This window comes from Chiloscyllium plagiosum, unplaced genomic scaffold (assembly GCF_037043375.1).
Source record: "Chiloscyllium plagiosum isolate Xiang-an unplaced genomic scaffold, Cpla_swu_hap1 HiC_scaffold_12, whole genome shotgun sequence".
Classification (NCBI taxonomy): domain Eukaryota; kingdom Metazoa; phylum Chordata; class Chondrichthyes; order Orectolobiformes; family Hemiscylliidae; genus Chiloscyllium; species Chiloscyllium plagiosum.
The window spans coordinates 13594498-13614571 of record NW_028270150.1 but is presented as its reverse complement, the minus strand read 5'-3'; the positions used below and the strand labels follow the sequence as shown (position 1 = coordinate 13614571).

Genomic DNA, 20074 nt, shown 5'->3' with positions numbered 1-20074 from the left:
GCAACAGAAATGTTCGCTCCTGATGAGATTTACAAGGCATCAGTTACACAACGGTGGTCTCAGGTTAAAAACCTACACCTCATACCTTTAAACTTCATGCTTTCTTAATCTTCCTTTTATTCTGACTCCATCCCTTTTTAAATTGTGTATACATTATGCTTAATATTACCTTCTCATTATCTTCCTCTGCATTAGGGCCAATCAAGAGTAGTAGTGAGAAGTTGTGCGCGGAGTCCGAGGGGATAAGGGAAGCGCTAAGTGAATATCTTATGTCAGTATTCACACTGTAAAAAGGCAATGCTGTCAAGGAGAATACAGAGATACAGGTTACTAGACTAGATGGGATTAAGGTTCACAAGAAGGTGTCAGCAATTCTGGAAATGTGAAAATATATACATCCCCGGGCTGATTGGGATTTATCCTAGGATTCTCTGGGAAGCCAGGAAAGCGTTTGCAGTGTCTTTGGCTTTGATCTTTATGCTATCATTGTCTACAGGAACACTGCCAGAAGACTAGATGATAGTAAATGTTGTCCCCTTATTCAAGAAGGGGAGTAGAGACAACCCTGTTAATTAAAGACCTGTGAGCCTTACTTTGGTTGTGGGTAAAGTGCTGGAAAAGGTCATAAGAGATAGGATTTATAACCATCAAGTAAGGAATAAATTGATTCGGGACAGTCAACACGGTTTTGTGAAGGGTAGGTCGTGCCTCACAAACCTCATTGAGTTCTTTGAGACTATGACCAAATAGGTGGATGAGGGTAAAACAGTTGATGTGGTGTATATGGATTTCAGTAAGACATTTGATAAGGTTCCCCACGGTAGGCTATTGCACAAAATACGGAGCCATGGGATTGAGGGTGGTTTAGGGCTTGGATCAGAAATTGGTTAGCTGAAAGAAGACAGAGGATGGTGGTTGATGGGAAATGTTCATCCTGGAGGTCAGTTACTCATACTTACCACAAGGATCTGTTTGGGGGACACTGTTGTTTGTCATTTTTATAAATGACCTGGATGAGGGCAGAGAAGGATGGGTCAGTAAATTTGCTGATGACACTAAGGTCAGTTAAATTGTGGATAATGCTGAAGGATGTTGCAAGTTACAGAGGGACATAGATAAACTGCAGAGCTGGGCGACATAGATAAACTGCAGAGCTGGGCTGAGATGTGGCGAATGGAGTTTAATGCGGAAATGTGTGAGGTGATTCACTTTGAAAGGAGCAATGGGAATAAAGAGTACTGAATTAATAGTAAGATTCTTCGTAGTATATATGAGCAGAGACATCTCGGTGTCCATGTACACAGATCTCTCAAAGTTGCAACCCAGGTTGATAGAACTGTTAAGATATCACACGGTGTGTTAGCTTTTATTAGCAGAGGAATCAAGTTTCGGAACCATGAGGTCATGTTGCAGCTGTACAAAACTCTGGTGCAACCACACTTGGAGTATTGCATACAGTTCTGGTCATCGCATTATAGGAAGGATGTGGAAGCTTTGGAAAGGATTCAGAGGAGATTTACTACGATGTTGCCTGGTATAGAGGGAAAATCTTACAAGAAAAGGCTGAGGGACTCGAGGCTGTTTTCGTTAGAGTGAAGAAGGTTGAGAGTTGACTTAATTGAGAGATATAAGATAATCAGAGGGTTAGATCGGGTTGACAGTGGTAGTCTTTTTCCTCAAATGGTGATGGCTGGCACAAGGGGGCATAGATTTAAATTGAGGTGTGATAGATATAGGACAGATGTCAGAAATAGTTTCTTTACTCAGAGAGTAGTAGAGGTGCGGAACATACTGCCTGCAACAGTAGTAGACTCGCCAACTTTAAGGGCATTTAAATGGTCAGTGGATAAACATATGGATGATAATGGAATAGGTAGGATAGATGGGCTTCAGATTGGTTCCACAGGTCAGTGCAACATTGAGGACCATAGGGCCTGTACTGCGCTGTAATGTTCTGTTCTATTAGTAGATAAAATTACTCTTTCACTCAAAAACACTTCGTAATTGGCTCCTTGTCAAATATATACTGTAACTGCATTCTTGCTGGTGTAAAAAAAGGAAGTGCTAATTCATCCTCCCTTACCTGATGGTAACAATTACAATCCTGAGGAGGTGCTGCACTGTCAGAAGTGCGACTTTTAAAATGAAACGTTATTCAATTTCATAGGTGGATTTCAAAGATCTGATAATACCATTTCACATAAATAAGCAATTCTCCCGCAGTACCCTGACTGGTGGTTTTTCATTGACCAACATCACTTAAAAAGACTTGCACATTACTGTTTGACAGTGCTACGTACCTAACTATTAGCTCCCATATTTCTCAACATTACAACAATGATTAAGCCTTAGAAGTACAGAATGGGCTATAAAGTGTTTTGGCAAATCCTGATGGTCATGCCAGGCACTATATAAATGCAAGCTCTTTCTTCTCATACATGGTAGGTGACCAGTTCCTCTCTCTTTTGATGGCTTCATTCATCTTCAATTTGCTCTAATCAAACCAATGACTTCAACTCAGAATGCTCTTAACATATTTAAAATAAGACTTGTCTTTCCAAATTTGTCCCCACATATTGCTGATGGTTTCAATAGTTATCACAGTCTTCCTTTTATATGCTGGCTTCTAACATTATGGTGTTCAAAATGAGACATTAGGGAGGACATTTTTACTTGTTCATGGGATGTTGGTGTCACTCACGAAACCGGTGATATGGTGGCTCAGTGGTTAGCACTGCTACCTCACAGTGCCAGGGAAGCAGTTTCGATTCCACCCTCAGCAACTGTGTGGACTTTACACATTCTCCCCATGTCTGCGTGGGTTTCCTCCCGATGCTCCGGTTCCCTCCCACAGTCAGGAGATATGCAAGTTAGGTGAACGGACGGCTAAATTGCCCATAGCATTCAGGGATGTGTAGGTCAGGTTCATTAGTTGGGGTAAATATAGGGTACGGAGTGTGGGTGGGTTACTCTTTGGAGGGTCGGTGTGGACTTGTTGGGCCAAAGGGCCTGTTTCCACACTGTAGGGATTCTATAACGTTTATTGACTATTCCTCATTGCTCAGAAGACAGACAAGAGTCTATCAGATTGCTTATGAGTGTACAGTCACATGTTGGCCAGACCAGGTAAAGACAGCAAAATGTTTTTGCCTGTAAAAATAGAACATTAGTGAACCAGATGGGTTTCTGCAATAATTGACACTGGTACAGCTGTGTAAGCAGGGTTTATATTGAATTCAATGTTTCATCATCTTCTTCAGTGGGATTTGAAATCACATTTCCAGAACATTAGCTGGGTTTAGAATTGGTAGCCCAGTGATATCACTGTACCATTACTGCCTACCCTTCTTCAAACACAGAGCATTGGAAATCTGGGATACACTGCACTCCCTCCCCTTCAAAACCAATCCACTGTACGTGGGGTGGGGGGGGTGGATAGGCTGGGGAAAATTCAGCGAAGTTGAAATAAAACAAAACATACTTAAAAATCTTATGCAAGTTAAGGACACAAGGCAGAGTGAGGGAGTTAAGATACAGATCAGCCATGACATAACTAAAATCATAGAATCCCTTTAGTGTGGAAACAGGCCATTCGGCCCATCAAGTCCATACCACCTCTCCAAACAGCATCCCACCCAGACTCACACCGTTTCAGTAACCTTGCATTACCCATGGCCAAACCACCTAACCTGCACATCTTTGGATTGTGGGAGGAAACCCACTCAGACACAGGGAGCGTGTGCAATTTCCTCACAGACGGTCACCCAAGGGTGGAACTGAACCCAGGTCCCTGGCGCTGTGAGGCAGCAGTGCTAACCACTGAGGTACCGTGCTGTCCAAAATGGTTGAATGGTGGAACTGAATAGTGAAACAAGCCCGAAGGACTGAATAGTCTCTTCCTGTCCTGACATTAAGTTGAATTCTCAGGGAATCTACATCTATCCAAAATCCCATTTCCTATTTTCTGAACAATAGATAGAGAAAGTGAAAGTAAAGAAAGGAAAAGAGAAAGGAACACCCTCTCAAATTTAGGCTGCTCCTCATAATGTATGTAGTGATCTTTAACTCCTTACAAAATACCAAGTAGCCAGAGTTTCTATCATCTCAAACATTTATTTAAAAACTTTATTTAAAGTCAGCTACAGAAATGACAGGAATCATCAAAAGTGTATCTCTTTAAACTGAAAGAGGCAACACACCATTACAAGGTACACGAGAAGTATGAGAATCAGTGCATACAATTTGTGTCAACAATTTGCAAGCTACTTAGCAACCTCTACCATGGTTGCATATTTGTTTTGACATTCCTTCATAAACTTTTACAAAGGTTTCTGATGTCCATTAACTGCCCACATCCCCATCTCCCCCAACATCCTTTTCCCTTGGGACACTGACCGGTCGAGTGGTTGACTCTCATTTGCAAAGATGGCTAGAGGCTGCATTAACTATTCCACTCCGGAGAACACTAAATCCCAATCTCCACATATGCTCTCATCACCCAAAACCCTTCAGTCCTATTTAATGGGGCTAATCGATTGCCAACTGTAAGCAGGAACTCTGGTTAACTAGCCCTCCCAACACAAAACCTCGCACAGCAGCCCAGCTATCTCAACACAACCCAGATATGGAATAAGTGGGATGTTCCTGACTCATCCCACCCTCAAGCAAGTGTTTGGTCCCAAGGGCAATCAATATCAGAGGACTGCAGATGTGACTGCTTAAAACAGATTATTTAAGAGAAATAAAATTAGAACTCTTTCCATAATGCGCTGACAAGTCTTCAAGGAATTCTAGCTTTAAATTGTTTGTTGCTCATCTTTCAGAAATTACTGCAGACCGTTGACTTTGATAGGTTATGTTATCGAGATTGCGTAACAGCTAACTGTCCTTGGACATCTGTGGTTTGGAACAGATACGGGGTATCAACAATCTAAACACATTTTGTTGATAAGTGAAGCTAATTTGTAGTCATGGAATCTCAGAGCAGAAAGGAACAGGAGGAGGCCACAAGGTAATCTGCCTTCTCGAGCTGCTACCATCCTGGGTCTAGGGGTGCTGAGTACTGCTGTTAAGGAAAGGAATTATTAGTGTTTACCTTGGGGGGGGGAGAGAAAAAGCTCAAGTCAGGGATGATGTGTGACTTGGAGGAGAATGTGCAGGTTGAGGTCACCAAATTGGAATGTGCTGTCAAAAGTAATGGTGAGTTGCTACAGTGTATCTTGTCGATGGTACAAACTGCAAGTTGGGTGGATTGGCTATGCTAAATTGTCTGTAGTGTCTAGGGATGTGCAGGCAAGGTGGATCAGCCATGGGAAATGCAGAGCTATAGGGATAGGGCAGGGGTCTTGGTGGGATGCTCTTCGGAGTGTCGGTGCGAATTTGATGGGCCAAATAGCCTCTTTTTGCACTGTAAGGATTCAATAATCCACATGATGAGATTTCGAATAGGATGCCTGACTCTTAAAGGCTGGATCCTGACCTCATCAGTTCCTTACACGTTTCTAATGTCAACGAGTAGGAGACAGACCCATCTTGACCCCACCCTGACTGCAGCTGACGTTGTTGGCCCTGAACACAGAACAGTTCCCAAATCATGACACTCACCAGCAACAGACATCAGAAATCAAACCTGGAGAAATGCTAGCAAGTGGGACTAAATTGCTTTAGGATATCTGGTCGGCATCGATGAGTTGGACCAAAGGGTCTATTTCCATGCTGTACAGCTCTATGACTATTTGCTAACCTACTGTGAACCGTATGAAAATACTCTGAAGCCTTCATAGCTTGAGTTGCTGCACAACAGAATCAGAATTTGATGAGATTAAAACCAGGCTTCTGCACATCCAAATCAACACACGAGTCAAAAAATATGGGCTTAAATCTGTCCCCATTTCACTGTCTAACAAAAATAATAGCTATATCTGAATGGTCAAAACACCAATCAGGACTCTAATCTATGTACAATGAAAATAGGATCACAAAGCCAAATTCCACATCAGCAGTTTTTACATCACTTCATTCAGTTAACTTCTTTTCACCAATTGCTTAACTTAAATCCTTTAACATGTCATCTCATCTTGGTTAGGTAACCTGCAGCTAGAATAATGCAGTAACTTTAACCAACAAGATTCAAACAAGACAGAGATTAACATCCACAAAACAGCTCTACGATAAATTCAAATTTTCAACTTCTTACAAAACAGTTACATTAAAATTCTAAAGCTCATCGATCCTTTAGATTCACACGAAAGGCTTTGGGATAATGCATGCACTTATTTGAATTTCCTTCAAAAAGATAGCTGGAAAACAAAATTGTCCAGCATTTTGCCAAATAACATCACATAAACAACAAAAAAAGAAAAACACAGTACAGGAGAAAGTTGAAAGTTAAAATCTTATCAGCTTAAAAAGAATTTCAATATTCTAATACAATAGCAGTAATTGGTTCCTGATCACTTGTTCTTCAAATCAACAGTAGAGAAGTAAAACACATCATTCCCTCACTCCAATCCCCGATTTTTCCTGATCCAAAAACGTGCAACTATGTGTTAGTTACTGCAGGACTATTGCCCACCATTCAGTATCCACCCGGCCCACAAAACAAGGCTGTTCATTTGTGGAAGTGCATTGCAAAGCATCTGACTGCGTCATGGGATGTGAAAATTTTGTAATGATGCCTAGTATACACACAGTTCTAGCATCCACCCTGCTGCATGGTTCGTGCCCTGAAATCTGAAATACCACTGTCCAACATTACTGCTTCTCCCTTAGCCATATCCATGTTTCCAGTGATTCTTCTCCACCAACAGTTTCCTGCGTTGCACACACACTAGCAGCACTTGTCTGGAAGACTGGAGGGACACCTGGCAGCAGCCCGGAGGAGGGCCAGCTTGAGCCTGTCACTTCTACCCGAAACTCTCACTATCTCAGGATTATCGAGGTCACCAACTCCAGCAACACAACAGCTAATGCAATATCAAGTAGTGGACAGTGAAGAAGGTTACCTCAGAGTACAGTGGAATCATGAGGGGCATGGATCAGGCAAATAGACAAGGTATATTCCGTGGGGTGGGGGAGTCCAGAACTAGAGGACATTGGTTTAGTGTTAGAGTGGAAACATTTGAAAGGACCGTAAGGGGCAACCTTTTCATGCTGAGGGTGGTGTGTGTATGGAATGAGCTGCCAGAGGAAGTGGTGGAAGCTGGTACAATTACAACATTTAAAAGGCATCCGGAAGTGTATATGAATATGAAGGGTTTAAGAGGGATATGGGCCAACTGCTGGCAAATGGGACTAGATTAGTTTAGGATATCTGGTCGACATAGACTGTACATCACTATGGCTCTAAGCAATTGGCATCACTGGTCTGCTAGGCTTATTACTGATCTCATTAAAGAAAATAAAGTTATAAAACTGAATACAGGAAGGGGCCATTTTGTCTATCATTCATGTACTTTAATTTTTCTATGATGTTATGTTTATGACTTTCTTCAAAGGGACCATCCAACTGGCATTATTAGACTGAGCACCTCAGCCAGTGAGCCACAGAGGAGCAGAGCTGACTAAGTATCTCTGCATATCAAGTCCTCAAGCTTCAGGGTCACTTACCTGGTCAACTTGACCACCAACGTTCACTAAGCAAAAGTACTAACCAAAATAATACAGAATACACATTATTTTACCATATTTTCATTAAGTTTTCAAAAAGGTCATGAAATTCCATCCTACTATAAATGATAAAAGGCATCTCAATGAATCAAAAACGTACTTCTATTTACTAATTTTAAAAAAGGCACCCAATGCAGAGACATCTAGTTGGTTTAAAAACAGCATAAAAAGGGAGCGTGATCCATTTAGCACAACCCTGAACTTCAAAGAACGTAAGGAAAGAGAATCGAAGCCTCATATGCATACCATCCCTCCCAAAATTAAAATAAAAAATCAGTGAGAATAAAAATTGCATTAATTTATAAGCCAAGGATGTGTGTAGGTAGCCATTTCAATGTCAGTTTTTGAGAGGATTGATGCTAAGGGTACAATGTACAAATGAGGACCATCTACCAGAAACAATTTAACAACAATGAAAATTCATTCCTACTGTCTGCAGAGATACGAAATTATAGGATCTGTCAATCGTTTGATGTATTGGCAACAGCGTCTAAAAATATTTGGTTGCAGGTAGCACCACCACCTGAAAGGATGTCACCAAATGTCACTCAATCATACACATAAGATGTTGATCTGGAGGAAGACCTCTGGCTGTTTCTTCCTTTTGACTCCCACTATCTTCAGCCCACCTCCCAATTCTCCACACTGCATGCTCCTTATCATAACACCAAGTTGAACTGACAAACTTAAAGTGAACCAAAGTCATTTTCTGGTGTGCTTGTGCAAGAATTTCCTAAAATGAATTACATATAAAACTTCAGAGACAAAACTCTTAACATTTACGAAAAATTCTTATCAGCTTCAGCTAAGAATAAACTCTAGGACACTTTCTAAATGTGCACACTGTACAAAAGGCAATCGCAATATTAGCGGACTGTCAAATTCAAGATAGTCCTCTCAATTCACATAGTGTATCAGAAAGGTCAGGACAAGAAGATGTTTGAATGGGGTGTTACACAATGGAACCATCGCAATGTTGTGCTGGAATCATGACAGGAACAGCCCCCATACGATTCAGACTAGGAGCAGCTACCTTGTACGAAGGGTTGATACTCGGGCTGTGATTGGGCAGATGTTCCAAGTCATTTGTAGCCAGTCGATCGTAATGGGTTTTGTAGGGTTCCATATTGGAGGGAGACATGGAGCCCAGAGAGGAACGCTGTGAACCCACGGTGTAGCTTCGAGCCGTTGAAACCCGACTTTTTGGGGCAGGAACATCCTCTCTGTTAAAACAGGGAGTGAGATGTCTTTTAAACACAATGCAGAGAACCCACCACACCAAATAAAATCCTCACATCTCAAAATCAAACTCTGGATATAAAAGTGCAGACTGTGGTGCTATTATCAGGAGGCAATGGCCTGGTGACCTTATCACTGGACTTGTAGCTCAGAGACCCAGGTAATGTCCTTGGGACCCAGATCAATTCCCACCATGACTGATGATGGAATTTGAACTTGATTAAACTCAGGAATTAAAAGTCTAACGATGACCTTTTGCCAACTTTTGGGGAAAAGCCCATCTGGTTCACTGATGCCCATCTAGGGGAGGATACTGCCATCCTTAGCTGGGCTGGCCCAAGTGACCCCTGACCCACAACAATGTGGTTGATGCTTAACAGCCCTGTGGGCAATTAGGGATGGGCATTACCTGCTAGCCAAGACAACACCCACATCCCATAAATGAATATACAAACAAAAGTCCAACTGGAGTCAAGTCAATTCTTTGACTTTTAAAATAAAATGTTGCAATGTTGAACTCTCAACACCTCCCGTGAACAGAAATTATTTTGTGATGTTGATTTAAGAATAAGTATTTTCCAGGACAACAGAAATAATATTTATGTTCCTATTTGAACAAAAGTGCTAAATTTCAAAGGGCACAATAAGGAATGCTAACTCAAGTCAACACAGTCATCGCTTTGCTCATGTAGTATAAATTGGTCTTCCCTGCCTAATTTGCCACTCTTGCACTTGTCCTGATGAATGCGAGATAAAAAGCCTTGACAGCAAGTTCTTTTCCCTCTCCAGGTGACATTCAACTGTTGCGCTAACAGGCGATTATTTGTGATTACCTTATTTCATAAGGCTGCTCCTTCTCGTAGGTTTGCTGTTTCTTTCTCCGAAGACAGCACCAGATGATGATGGCCAGCAACAATAAAGCCAGTAGTACACCAATAATAGCTCCCGCTATCTTCCCGGCATTGTTGGATGCTTCAAAAAGGACCAATAAATTCCAGTTTTTAATTCAGTGAGGGGTTCAGTCATGTTTCCACACAAAACACATTCTTCACTTTCCCCATTCAAAAGGAGAGGCTTGTTAGCTCAGTTGACTAGTTTGCAATACACAGTGATGTCAACAGTGCAGGTTCGATTCCTGTCACTGGCTAAGGGTACCATGAAGATGCAATGATCCTCTCAGCCCTCCCCCCTGTCTGAGGAATGATGACCTTCACGTTAAACCACCACCAATTGTCTCTCTGATGATCATCACCTCTAATGAGAAGGCAGCCCTGTGGTCCCCTGGGACCCATGGCAACTTCACCTTTATGTGTCAACCTGAAGGTCAGTGACTGCACCTTCTTTCATTTGTGCTCAACTTATCCGTTGAGAAAGGTTCCAATTGGTGTCTCTGCTTTTTTTGAGAACAATTGCTTCTGGCAATATACTACATTAGAAACAGCCTACTCCATCAATGAATAAAATCAGGGCTGATCCATTATCCCTCATGACCACGTTCCTGTGTTTTCCTCATAACCTTCAATTATTCTAATGATTAGGAAACTACCTCAACCTCCACAGCTCATTGTGACAAGGGGTTTCAACAACACATGACACACAGATAAGAAATTCCTCCTTATCCTGGTCTTAAATTGGCACCCCTTTATTCTGAGACTGAGTCCTCTGGTCTTAGACTCCCATCGTGCACTCTGTCAAGCCCCTTAAGGAGGAGACAGTGCAGATACTGGGGAATCAGAATCGATGATGTGTGATGCTGGAAAAACACAGCAGGTCAGGCTGCATCGGAAGAGCAGGAGAGTTGACATTTTGGGCATAACCGTTCATCAGGACCTGATAAAGGATTATGCCTGAAACGTTGACGGTCTTGCTCCTCAGATGCCTGCCTGACCTGCTGTGCCTTTCCACTGCCACACAGGATTCTTAAGGAGCTTAAAGTATGTTTCAATGAGATCACCTCTTACTCTTTTTCACTCCAGTCAGTGGAATCCCAATCTGTTTAAGCTTTTCCTATAAAATAATCCCTCCACTCTGTGAACTTAAGGACAAACCTAAGAACTATGCATAACACAGTGAACGCACGTGAATTGTGCTGAGCTTGCAAGAGTCAGGAACAGGGCTTTAAGAATGCAATGTATTGAAATTGCAGCATGAGGAAATTGCAGAATAATGAAAGCAGGAACTAGTTTTGGAAACACATAGAGGTGAGCTCACACTGAAGCTTGTGGGAAGAAGTCAGCTAAAGATGAATGAGCATACCTCCCTGAAAGTTTCCCTCAGGAAATGCATCACAGATGTCTACGTATGGGAGACTATTGCTCAGAAGGAACTGGCTTGGCAGAAAGAGAGATGATTCTTTGAGAATATCCATCGACAAGAGGACGTACGGAAAAGGAACTGGAGAAAGGAATGCCAACGATCTCAAGATCAAGAACTACTCCCAACTCTCAGAAAGACCGGTGAAATGTGTGGTTGGAGATGTGGCTGTAGGATCAGGCTCACTGCTACAGAAGGAGCTGCAGAACCCATGCCCAGTGACATGGAATTTCCTAGATGGACAATCATACTCAGTAGCAATTGATTGTCAATGATGATGATTAATGAGAAGAACGGAACATAAAAAGCAAGGGTGGTATGCTTCAATGATGTAAGATGCTTATGAGACCACATCTCTCTCACTCAAGTATTCACTTCTCAACTCAATTATTTAGAGAAAGACATAAATGCATTGAAGTGTTTCAGAGGACCTTTGCACATTGATAAGTACGAGAGAAGGCTGGTCAGACTGGGCTCATGATCTCTAAAGTTTATAAGAGTGAGGTGCAACTTGATTGAAGCATGTGGGACTGTGAGAGGTCACCAACATCGTCAACACAGAAGGGATGTTTCCTCTTGTGGGTGAATCAAGAACTAAAGGGGGCACTATTTAAAAATCAGGAGTTTTCCCTTATTAGATCAAACAGGAGGCGAACCCTTTCTCTGCAGTTTGCACAGTAGTCTGGAATCTTGCCTCAGAAGGCTGGGGAGGTAGCGTCAATGAATATTTTTTACTCCATGGCAGACTGATTCCTTTACAGTAACAAAAATCTAAGGCTACTGGAAGTAGATGGGGATGTAGAATTCAGAACACAAACATATCAACCACGATCTTATTGTATGGTAGAGCAAGATCAAGGATCTGAATGCCTGACTGCTGCTCCTGATTTGTATGTAGATATGCTCATATTTGTACATGGGTAAAGTCACCTTCCATGCCAACCATACTTAGTCTTTGAAAAATTCCAACAGCCTGTACTTTTCCATAGCCCTGCAAACATTGACCCAAAGTGTTTATCTTGTTCCACCTTGAAAGTTAACATCAAATTTGCATTCGCTAACCTTTCACATAGTGCACTGTAACAAGTCACTGCATTCCTTCTAATTGCCTCTTCTGGCCTTTTAATATTGCTTAGACAATGAGCAAATGTTGCCAAGGCAACAGAGGTTTGAGGTATCAGAACAGCAGTCCTCATTATTTTCATAAAAGCCCAACTGGTTTATTACATCCCTCAAAACAAAGCAATCTGCAGGTTTTTTTTTTGAGGAAAAGGAAATTTTTTTTTAAAAAATCATTGGAATTCTCTAGGGTGCTCCGGCTGCTTGATTTTCTTCTTGTTTATTTGAGGAATAACAAAGGAGTATCTGGTCAGTAGCTACTTATGGGAGCTTGTGGGCACTTGTTAGTTTTATAAAGCTCTTCACTTCCTGGAAGGTACCTTGAGACAACTCAAGGACGGGAAAGATGCTACAGAAATGGATGCCTTTTCTTTCTACTCCTCCAAACATCTACCTCAGGGAACAACCGTGGAACTATGAGCCAGTGGAATGGCTTTCTGGAGAGAGACAATAACAACTTGAAAAACGAAAGTGCATTGGAAGTAGAAGTACTTACAGGATGAGACTGACAACCTGACGACACATTGTGAACTATCAATTCGATTGCTAGCTGTACATGCGTAGTCACCAGAGTAATCCGTTGTTGCGTTTTTGAATTTCAGAGTTCCTGAGATGACATCTGCAGAGAAAAAGAAACCGGTTATTTAAAGTCCAAGAAAATTTGGTGAAGATTAGAAACAGTGGCAACAAGTTAAAGTCACAAGTCGGTGGTTAGGCCTCTTTTGGAAGTCTGCAAGCAGCAAGTGGTGCAAATATTTATTTCAGAGAGAGAGCAACACCAGTTTGTGCTCCTTGAAAATGAAAGTTAGGGGGAAGTATTGGAAACCACGAGCCTATTTCAGGGAGAGTATGCTTGTATGAGAAGGTTACAAGGAAAGAATTTTTAAGAAGTCAACTTCAGAGCAGAAGTGGAGGCATTGAGAGGGCACAGGCAGGGAAAGCGAGTGCGAGTTTTCATCCATTCGTTCAATTAAGTAGATTTAATCATTTGGCTTATTAATGTCCTTTAGGGAAGGAAATCTACCATCCTCGCCTGATCTGATCTAAATGTTACTGTACACTTATAGCAATGGGGTTGACATTTAACTGCTTCCTGGTTTTTCTGAATGGTCTAAACAGTAAATCATCCCATGAATGAATTAAAAAGTACAGGATTCATTTTTCACAATGCTGTCTCCCCTACATTGGAGTAACCAAATGCAAACTGAGCAGCATGCTATAGCTTATGACCCTAGTCATCTGTTACTATTCCACTGAATCTTAATGCAAGCTTATTTTTAAATTCATCGGAGAGGTGTGGGCATCGTTGGCTGACAAATATTTATTGAGGAGAAAGTGAGGACTGCAGATGCTGGAGATCAGAGCTGAAAATGTGTTGCTGGAAAAGCGCAGCAGGTCAGGCAGCATCCAAGGAACAGGAGAATCGACGTTTCGGGCATAAGCCCTTCTTCAGGACCTGAAGAAGGGCTTATGCCCGAAACGTCGATTCTCCTGTTCCTTGGATGTTGCCTGACCTGCTGTGCTTTTCCAGCAACACATTTTCAGCTCTGACAAATATTTATTGCCCATCCCGAATTGCCTTTGTGAAGGTGCACTCCATCTGCTGTAGGTTGACCCACAATGCCATGAGGGAGGGAATTCCAGGATATTGACCCAGCGACTGTGAAGGAACCATGATATATATCCAAGTCAGGATGGTGAATGGCTTGGAGGGGATCTTACAGACGGTGATGTTTCCATGTATCTGCTACCCTTGTCCTTCTAGATGGAAGTGGCTGTGGGTTTGGAAGGTGCTGTCTAAGAATCCTTGGTGAATTTCTGCTGTGCATTTTGTAGATGGCACACACTGATGTTACTGAGCATCAGTGGTGGAGGGAGAAGATGTTTGTGGATGTGGCTCCAATCAAGGGGGCTGCTTTGCCCTGGATGGTGTTAAGCTTCGAGTGTTGTTGGGACTGCACCCATCCAGGCAAGTGGGAGTATTCCATCACACTCCTGAATTTTGCTTTGTCGATGGTGGGCAGGCTTTGGGCAGTCAGGAGGTGAGTTACTCCATGCAGTATAAGAACTAGGAGCAGGAGTAGGCCATCTGGCCATTCGAGCCTGCTGCACCATTCAATAAGGTCATGGCTGATCTTTTCATGGCCTCAGCTCCTCTCACCATAATTCTTAATTCCTTTACTGTTCAAAAAAAAATTGCCATCTTAACTTTAAAGACATTCAATCAGGAAGCCTCAACTACTTCACTGTGTTTACGTGGTGAATCCTGTTGAGTTTCTGATGAACACTAACCCCCAGGATGTGAATAGTGGGGGATTCAGTGTTGGTAGCACCATTGATTGTCAAAGGGCAGTGGTTAGATTGTCTCTTATTAGTGATGGTCATAGTCTGGCATTTACTTGACAAAGCTTGAGGGACAGCCTTTGACTCGGCACTCTTCAGTCTTCCAGGCGCAATAATGAGAGTTGCTAGCTTTCATGCCAAGTTCATGACTGTTTATTCAGGGTGATAACTTTGATGCCCTTGATATCTAGGCGATAATTTGATTCCTCAACCATCGCAGAGCCTGAGAGCACAATGTAAACACAGGCAGCATTCCACATGTTATCATTATGCCTTCCACAGCCTTCACAAATACTCTACATAATCCCAAAGAGCTCAGTATAAAATGTACTGACCTGCAACTGCAGAAGGAGGCATCAGATTTGATGGGCTCTGTCTGGTCCAGATGTATTTGATAGGGGGTGTTCCTTCACTTGAACATTTCAACATTGCATCTTTTCCAACCTCATGAGTTCCATCCACGTAACATTTTGTATTGCTTGGTCTCACTACAGCACAAACATGAAGCACAAAGGAATTCAAGGTTCTGAAGGTTAGGGATAAACTGAAATCCAACTTGAGTTAGGAATCACCACCACCTCCAGCAACAGGTTCCTCATGTTGATGTTAGGAGGTGAGTGATCACAGTTACCTCAACTGGCAATTCAACAAATTGTAAGTAATTTTCTGATAGTCTGTTGAGAAGCAGCAGTTTTGATTTGATACCTTCATTAATTAGATATAAAGCATACTGGTCTTGTTAACAAAATGTTGACGTTAGTTCAACGCATATCAGGCCATCCATAATTCTCATAATTGTTCCCAAGCTAGAACTTTGGAAGGCTAATTACAGCTGCAATGAGATCTGAAGCTGTACAGTAAACACTAGGAAAATTCAGTTTTTAAAGGGATCCCAATATCTAACACTCATTTGTAAAAAGAGGAAGCTGAATTGACAAGTTATTTTAGATACATTTCATTGAGAAGGTGGCAACCGTGTAGGGGAACTCAGGCAGTGAAAAGAGTCAACAGGAGGTAGGATAGGTGTTTGAGATTGCCCGCTACAGAGAGAGAGAGGGAGAAAAAAAAACACGTGAGCGAGCAAGCATGAGAGAACACACAAGCATGAGAGACAGCGTGAGCGAGCATTATACAGAGTGGTGTTTGCAATCTGGGGACTGTGGAAGAGGTGGATTGTTTAGCTGAACAGTGAGACATTTAATATAAATCTCCACCATCACCATCCTCCCATCCTCAGCCAGATTGGAAGACACTGTGACAATCGTTTGACATGGTTATTCTGTCTTTTGTTTTTCTTTAAGGTTTTGTAAGTACAGAAGTTCTGATGTGTCAGGTGTGGATGGATTTTAAGGCCAATTTGATTATACCTAACGGATACTGCTTTCAAATTTAATAAAAATCCTTGTACAATGAAAGGGGAGTGGCCAGTTCTCCCAGCTCAGCTTTTCTCTGGTTTGTTTTGATTTTAACTGTCTGGCTGTTCAGATTTGCTGATCAAAGAAACAGTTCCATGCTGATCCTCTCCCTGTCTCGGACATCTCTCCTGTAAGAAGCTGTGTCTGATTTTACCTTTTTGCCAAATGGGTGTTTATGGGAATGTTGCAAGTATTTTGGAATGGTATCATTAAGGTGCGATAGAGTTGATTGTGTTTTTTTAAAAGTTAAGTTACTCTATATTATGTTCTCTTTTGTTTGTGTTTCATTCAGTAATATTGAAAATAAATTCTGTTTTGTTTAAAACGAAATGGTGAGACCATCTACATCACTCCTGGAATATTCACCATTAGACCTGCTTAAAACAACAAGCAAAGTTAGTGCCCAGCCTAGTAACGTGAAATGTTTTGAGGGGGTCTGGCCTGGTCCATAACAACACACAGGTTGCCATTTTTATGTGGATGAATATTGAGGCATCTGGGCATTCCACCCTGATTTTTGTTTTAAATATACCAGGTGATAGTGAGAGCCCAATTAGAAATCTGTTTCCATTTTCTCAGCAGGTATATTGGTCTTGAGGTTTGGAAAAGTCAGTCATGAAAAGGAGGTGGAATCTGTTGATTATATAAAGTGAGTGCCTTTAAGCACTTCCCGTTTGTCCCCAAGAGTGGGACCATTCCTTACTGGCGTTCCATGAAGGAAGCATCCAGCTTTTTCCAGTCTCCTCCAATCCCTCCCAATCCTCTGTAGCCTCACATTCCCACCTTCCTCCGTTTGCAACATTCCCAGTTTACACACAGCCTACTCCTCCACCAAAATCTTTTGACTCTTACCAAGATGCTGTCACCTCCTTGCTACATTTTTTCTTTTGTAGGTCCATTGTCCTGACTTCCCAACCTCAGCTGTATTCTGAGGTGCGGAATCCCAACCTTTAAGGTGAGGAGCCAATAAACATTTTCCAATCGTCGGGATAAAGATCTGTGACCAAATCATGAGGGCTTTTATGGTGCTGTAGTAGTGTCCCTAACTGGAGGCCTGGGTTCAAATCCTACCTGCTCCAAAAGTGTGTAATAACATCTCTGAAACAGGTTGATTAAAAACAAACCAATGAACAAATCCGAATAATAGTCCCACAGTACAGCATAGACCAGGATATACTGGGGGATTGGAAGAAAGGTATTCATGGGATTTCTGTACGCAAACAGATTGGATTAATTGAAGTGGCAAGGGATAGCCTTGAGGGACAATACATTCAATGTGTTAGATTACTTGGAGCAATAATATTGAAGAGAAAACCAGGGAGCAGGCTGTTCTGGATTTGATATTATGTATGAGGTAGAATTAATGAATAATCTCATAATAAAGGATCCTCTCGGGAAGAGTGATCATAGCATTCTAGGATTACAAATCAGTTTGAGGTTGAGAAAGTAGAGTCCCACACTAACATTCTGGAGTTAAACAAAGGTAATCATGTAGGCATAAGGGCAGACTTAGCCCAAGTGGGGCTAAATTGGGGCAGCATGTTGGCTCAGTTTTTAGCACTGTTATTTCATAGCGCCAGGGACCCAGGTTCGATTCCAGCATTGGGCGACTGTCTGCATGGAGGTCGCACATTCTCTAGGTGCTCCGGTTTCCTCCCACAATCCAAAGATGCGCAGGTCAGGTGAACTGGCCATCCTAAATTGCCCAGAGTGTTAGGTTCATTAGTCAGAGGGAAATGGGTCTGAATGAGTTACTCTTCGGAGGATCGGTGTGGACTTGTTGGGCCGAAAGGCCTGTTTCCACACTGTAGGGAATCCAATCTAATCAACTGGTTATAAGGAAGATTTTAAAAGGTAGAACTGTTTAGAGCAATAGCAGATGTTTAAAGAGATATTCAATTCCTTCTAACTAAAATATAATCCAGAAAGGAAGAAACATTGCAAGAGGGATGGGAAACATCCAGAGCTAAGTAATGGATATAAAGATAACATAACATAAAAAACCAAGGCAAATCATTGCTAATAGCAGGATGGAAGACTGGATACTTTTAAACATCAACTAAGGGATGCTTCAAAAAAAGTAATAACAAGAGCAACTGTAAATTATGAAAAAGAATATAGCCAAAACTTATAAAAGAATGTAAAAGGGAAGCAAATAGCTAAAGTGAATGATAGTCCCCAGAAGAGGGGATTGGAGGGGTTAATAGTCGGGAAACAGAAATGGTAAAGAATATTTTGCCTCAGTTTCCATGGTGGAGGACAGTAGTACCATTCCAATGGTAAGAGCTATCGCAAAGGTTACAGAAAATTAGGGGCTTAAAACAATCATTACTGGAGGAAAAGTACTAAGCAAACCACTGAGACTGAAAGCAGGTAAACCCTCAGGGCCTGAAGGCCTATATTTGAGGGTCTTAAAGGAAGTAGCACCAGAGATAATTAATAAATTTGTTATAATATTCCAAAGTTCCTTCAAATCTGAAATGTTCTGGTGGATAGGAAAAATGCTATTATTATGGGGGTGGCACGTGGCTCAGTGGTTAGCATTGTTGCCTCACAGCGCCAGGGACCCGGATTTGATTCCAACCTCAAGTGACTGTGTGGAATTTGCATGTCCTCCCTGTGTCTGCGCGGGTTTCCTCTGGGTGCTCCAGTTTCCTCCCACAGTCAAAGATGTACAGGCTAGGTGAATCGGCCATACTAAATTATCCCATAGTGTTCAATGATGTGTCGGTCAGGTGCATTAGTCAGAGGAATGGATCTGGGTGGGATACTCTTTGGAGGGTCTGTATGGACTTGTTGGACTAAAAGACCTGTTTCCACACTGTAGAGATTCTATATTCTATTCAAAAAGGAATCGGACAGATAATAGGAAACTGGAAAACAGTTAGTTTAATGCATTTTTGGGAAATTGTTAGAACCTAAAGAGACAAGCTTTTCCCCAGGGTGAAGGATTCAATAACAAGAGGCATTGCTTTCAAGGTGAGAGGTGGAAAGTTTAAGGGGGATACATGCGGCAAGTACTTCACACAGAGGGTGGTGGGCGTCTGGAATGTGTTGCTAGCAGAGGTGGTAGAAGCAGGCACGGTAGATTCATTTAAGATGCGTCTGGACAGATGCACGAGTAGGTGGGGAGCAGAAGGATACAGGTGCTTAGGAATTGGGCGACAGGTTTAGACAGTACATTTGGATTGGCTCAGGCTTGAAGGGCTGAAGGGACTGTTCCTGGGCTGTAAATTTTCTTTGTTCTTTGTTCTATTATTCAGAAAACATTAACAGAACATTTTGAAAGTCAAAACACAGTTCTATCAGAGTCATTATGGTTTTGATGAAGTATAAATAGTGTTTGACATTGTTTTTTCAAAGATGTAACTAGCAAAGTGGATAATGGGAATTTGGTAATTTGATAAAGTATATAAACAAAATAGTTATTCACAAGATCACATGGGGTTTTGGGTAAATTTAACCAACAGGAAGTAGGGGGTTCAGATAAATGAGTCTTTTTCTTCTTGGCAAAACATAACTAATGGTGTGCCACAGGCTTTGGTCCTCAGAGCCTGAACTAATTAAAACCTAAATTAATCACTCAGATGCAGGAATAGAAGCATTATTGCCAAATTTGCCAATGATCCCAAAACAGGTGGTTAAGTAGGTTGCAATGAAGAAATTAAAAATTTACAAGTGGAGCGGATTAGTTTTGGTGAAAGGGCCAAAATTTGGCAGATGGGACTTTAACATAGATAAGTATGAGTCAAAAAGTGTGGTGCCAGAAAAGCACAGCAGGTCAGGCAGCATCCGAGAAGCAGGCCAGTCAACGTTTTGAGCATAAGCTCTTCATCAGGAATGTTGGGGAGCAGGGGACAAGGGAGCCAAGAGATAAATGGAGTGGGGGTGTGTGAGTAGGGGGCTGGAGTGAAGGTAGCTGGGAGGGGCGATGGTGATAGATTGAAGTGGAGGTGGAGGGGATAGCTGGGTTATCC

At 41.9% G+C, this 20074-nt stretch overlaps 1 protein-coding gene across 2 annotated transcripts in view; it reads right to left on the bottom strand.

Annotated features, from left to right (window-relative positions):
* The window catches only part of cxadr (CXADR Ig-like cell adhesion molecule), a 104141-nt gene that overhangs the window by 14200 nt on the left and 69867 nt on the right, over window positions 1-20074 (bottom strand). Inside the window, exons 4-7 of one of the 2 annotated variants that reach the window (XM_087992464.1) lie at window positions 15018-15170; window positions 12836-12958; window positions 9741-9879; window positions 8702-8891 (exon numbers count right to left, since the gene is read on the bottom strand). In XM_087992464.1, the coding sequence (XP_087848590.1) occupies window positions 8702-8891; window positions 9741-9879; window positions 12836-12958; window positions 15018-15170 (605 nt within the window). Of the gene's footprint in view, window positions 1-4093; window positions 8892-9740; window positions 9880-12835; window positions 12959-15017; window positions 15171-20074 lie in introns of those variants that run through there. The other variant, XM_087992463.1, reaches the window with a different exon arrangement.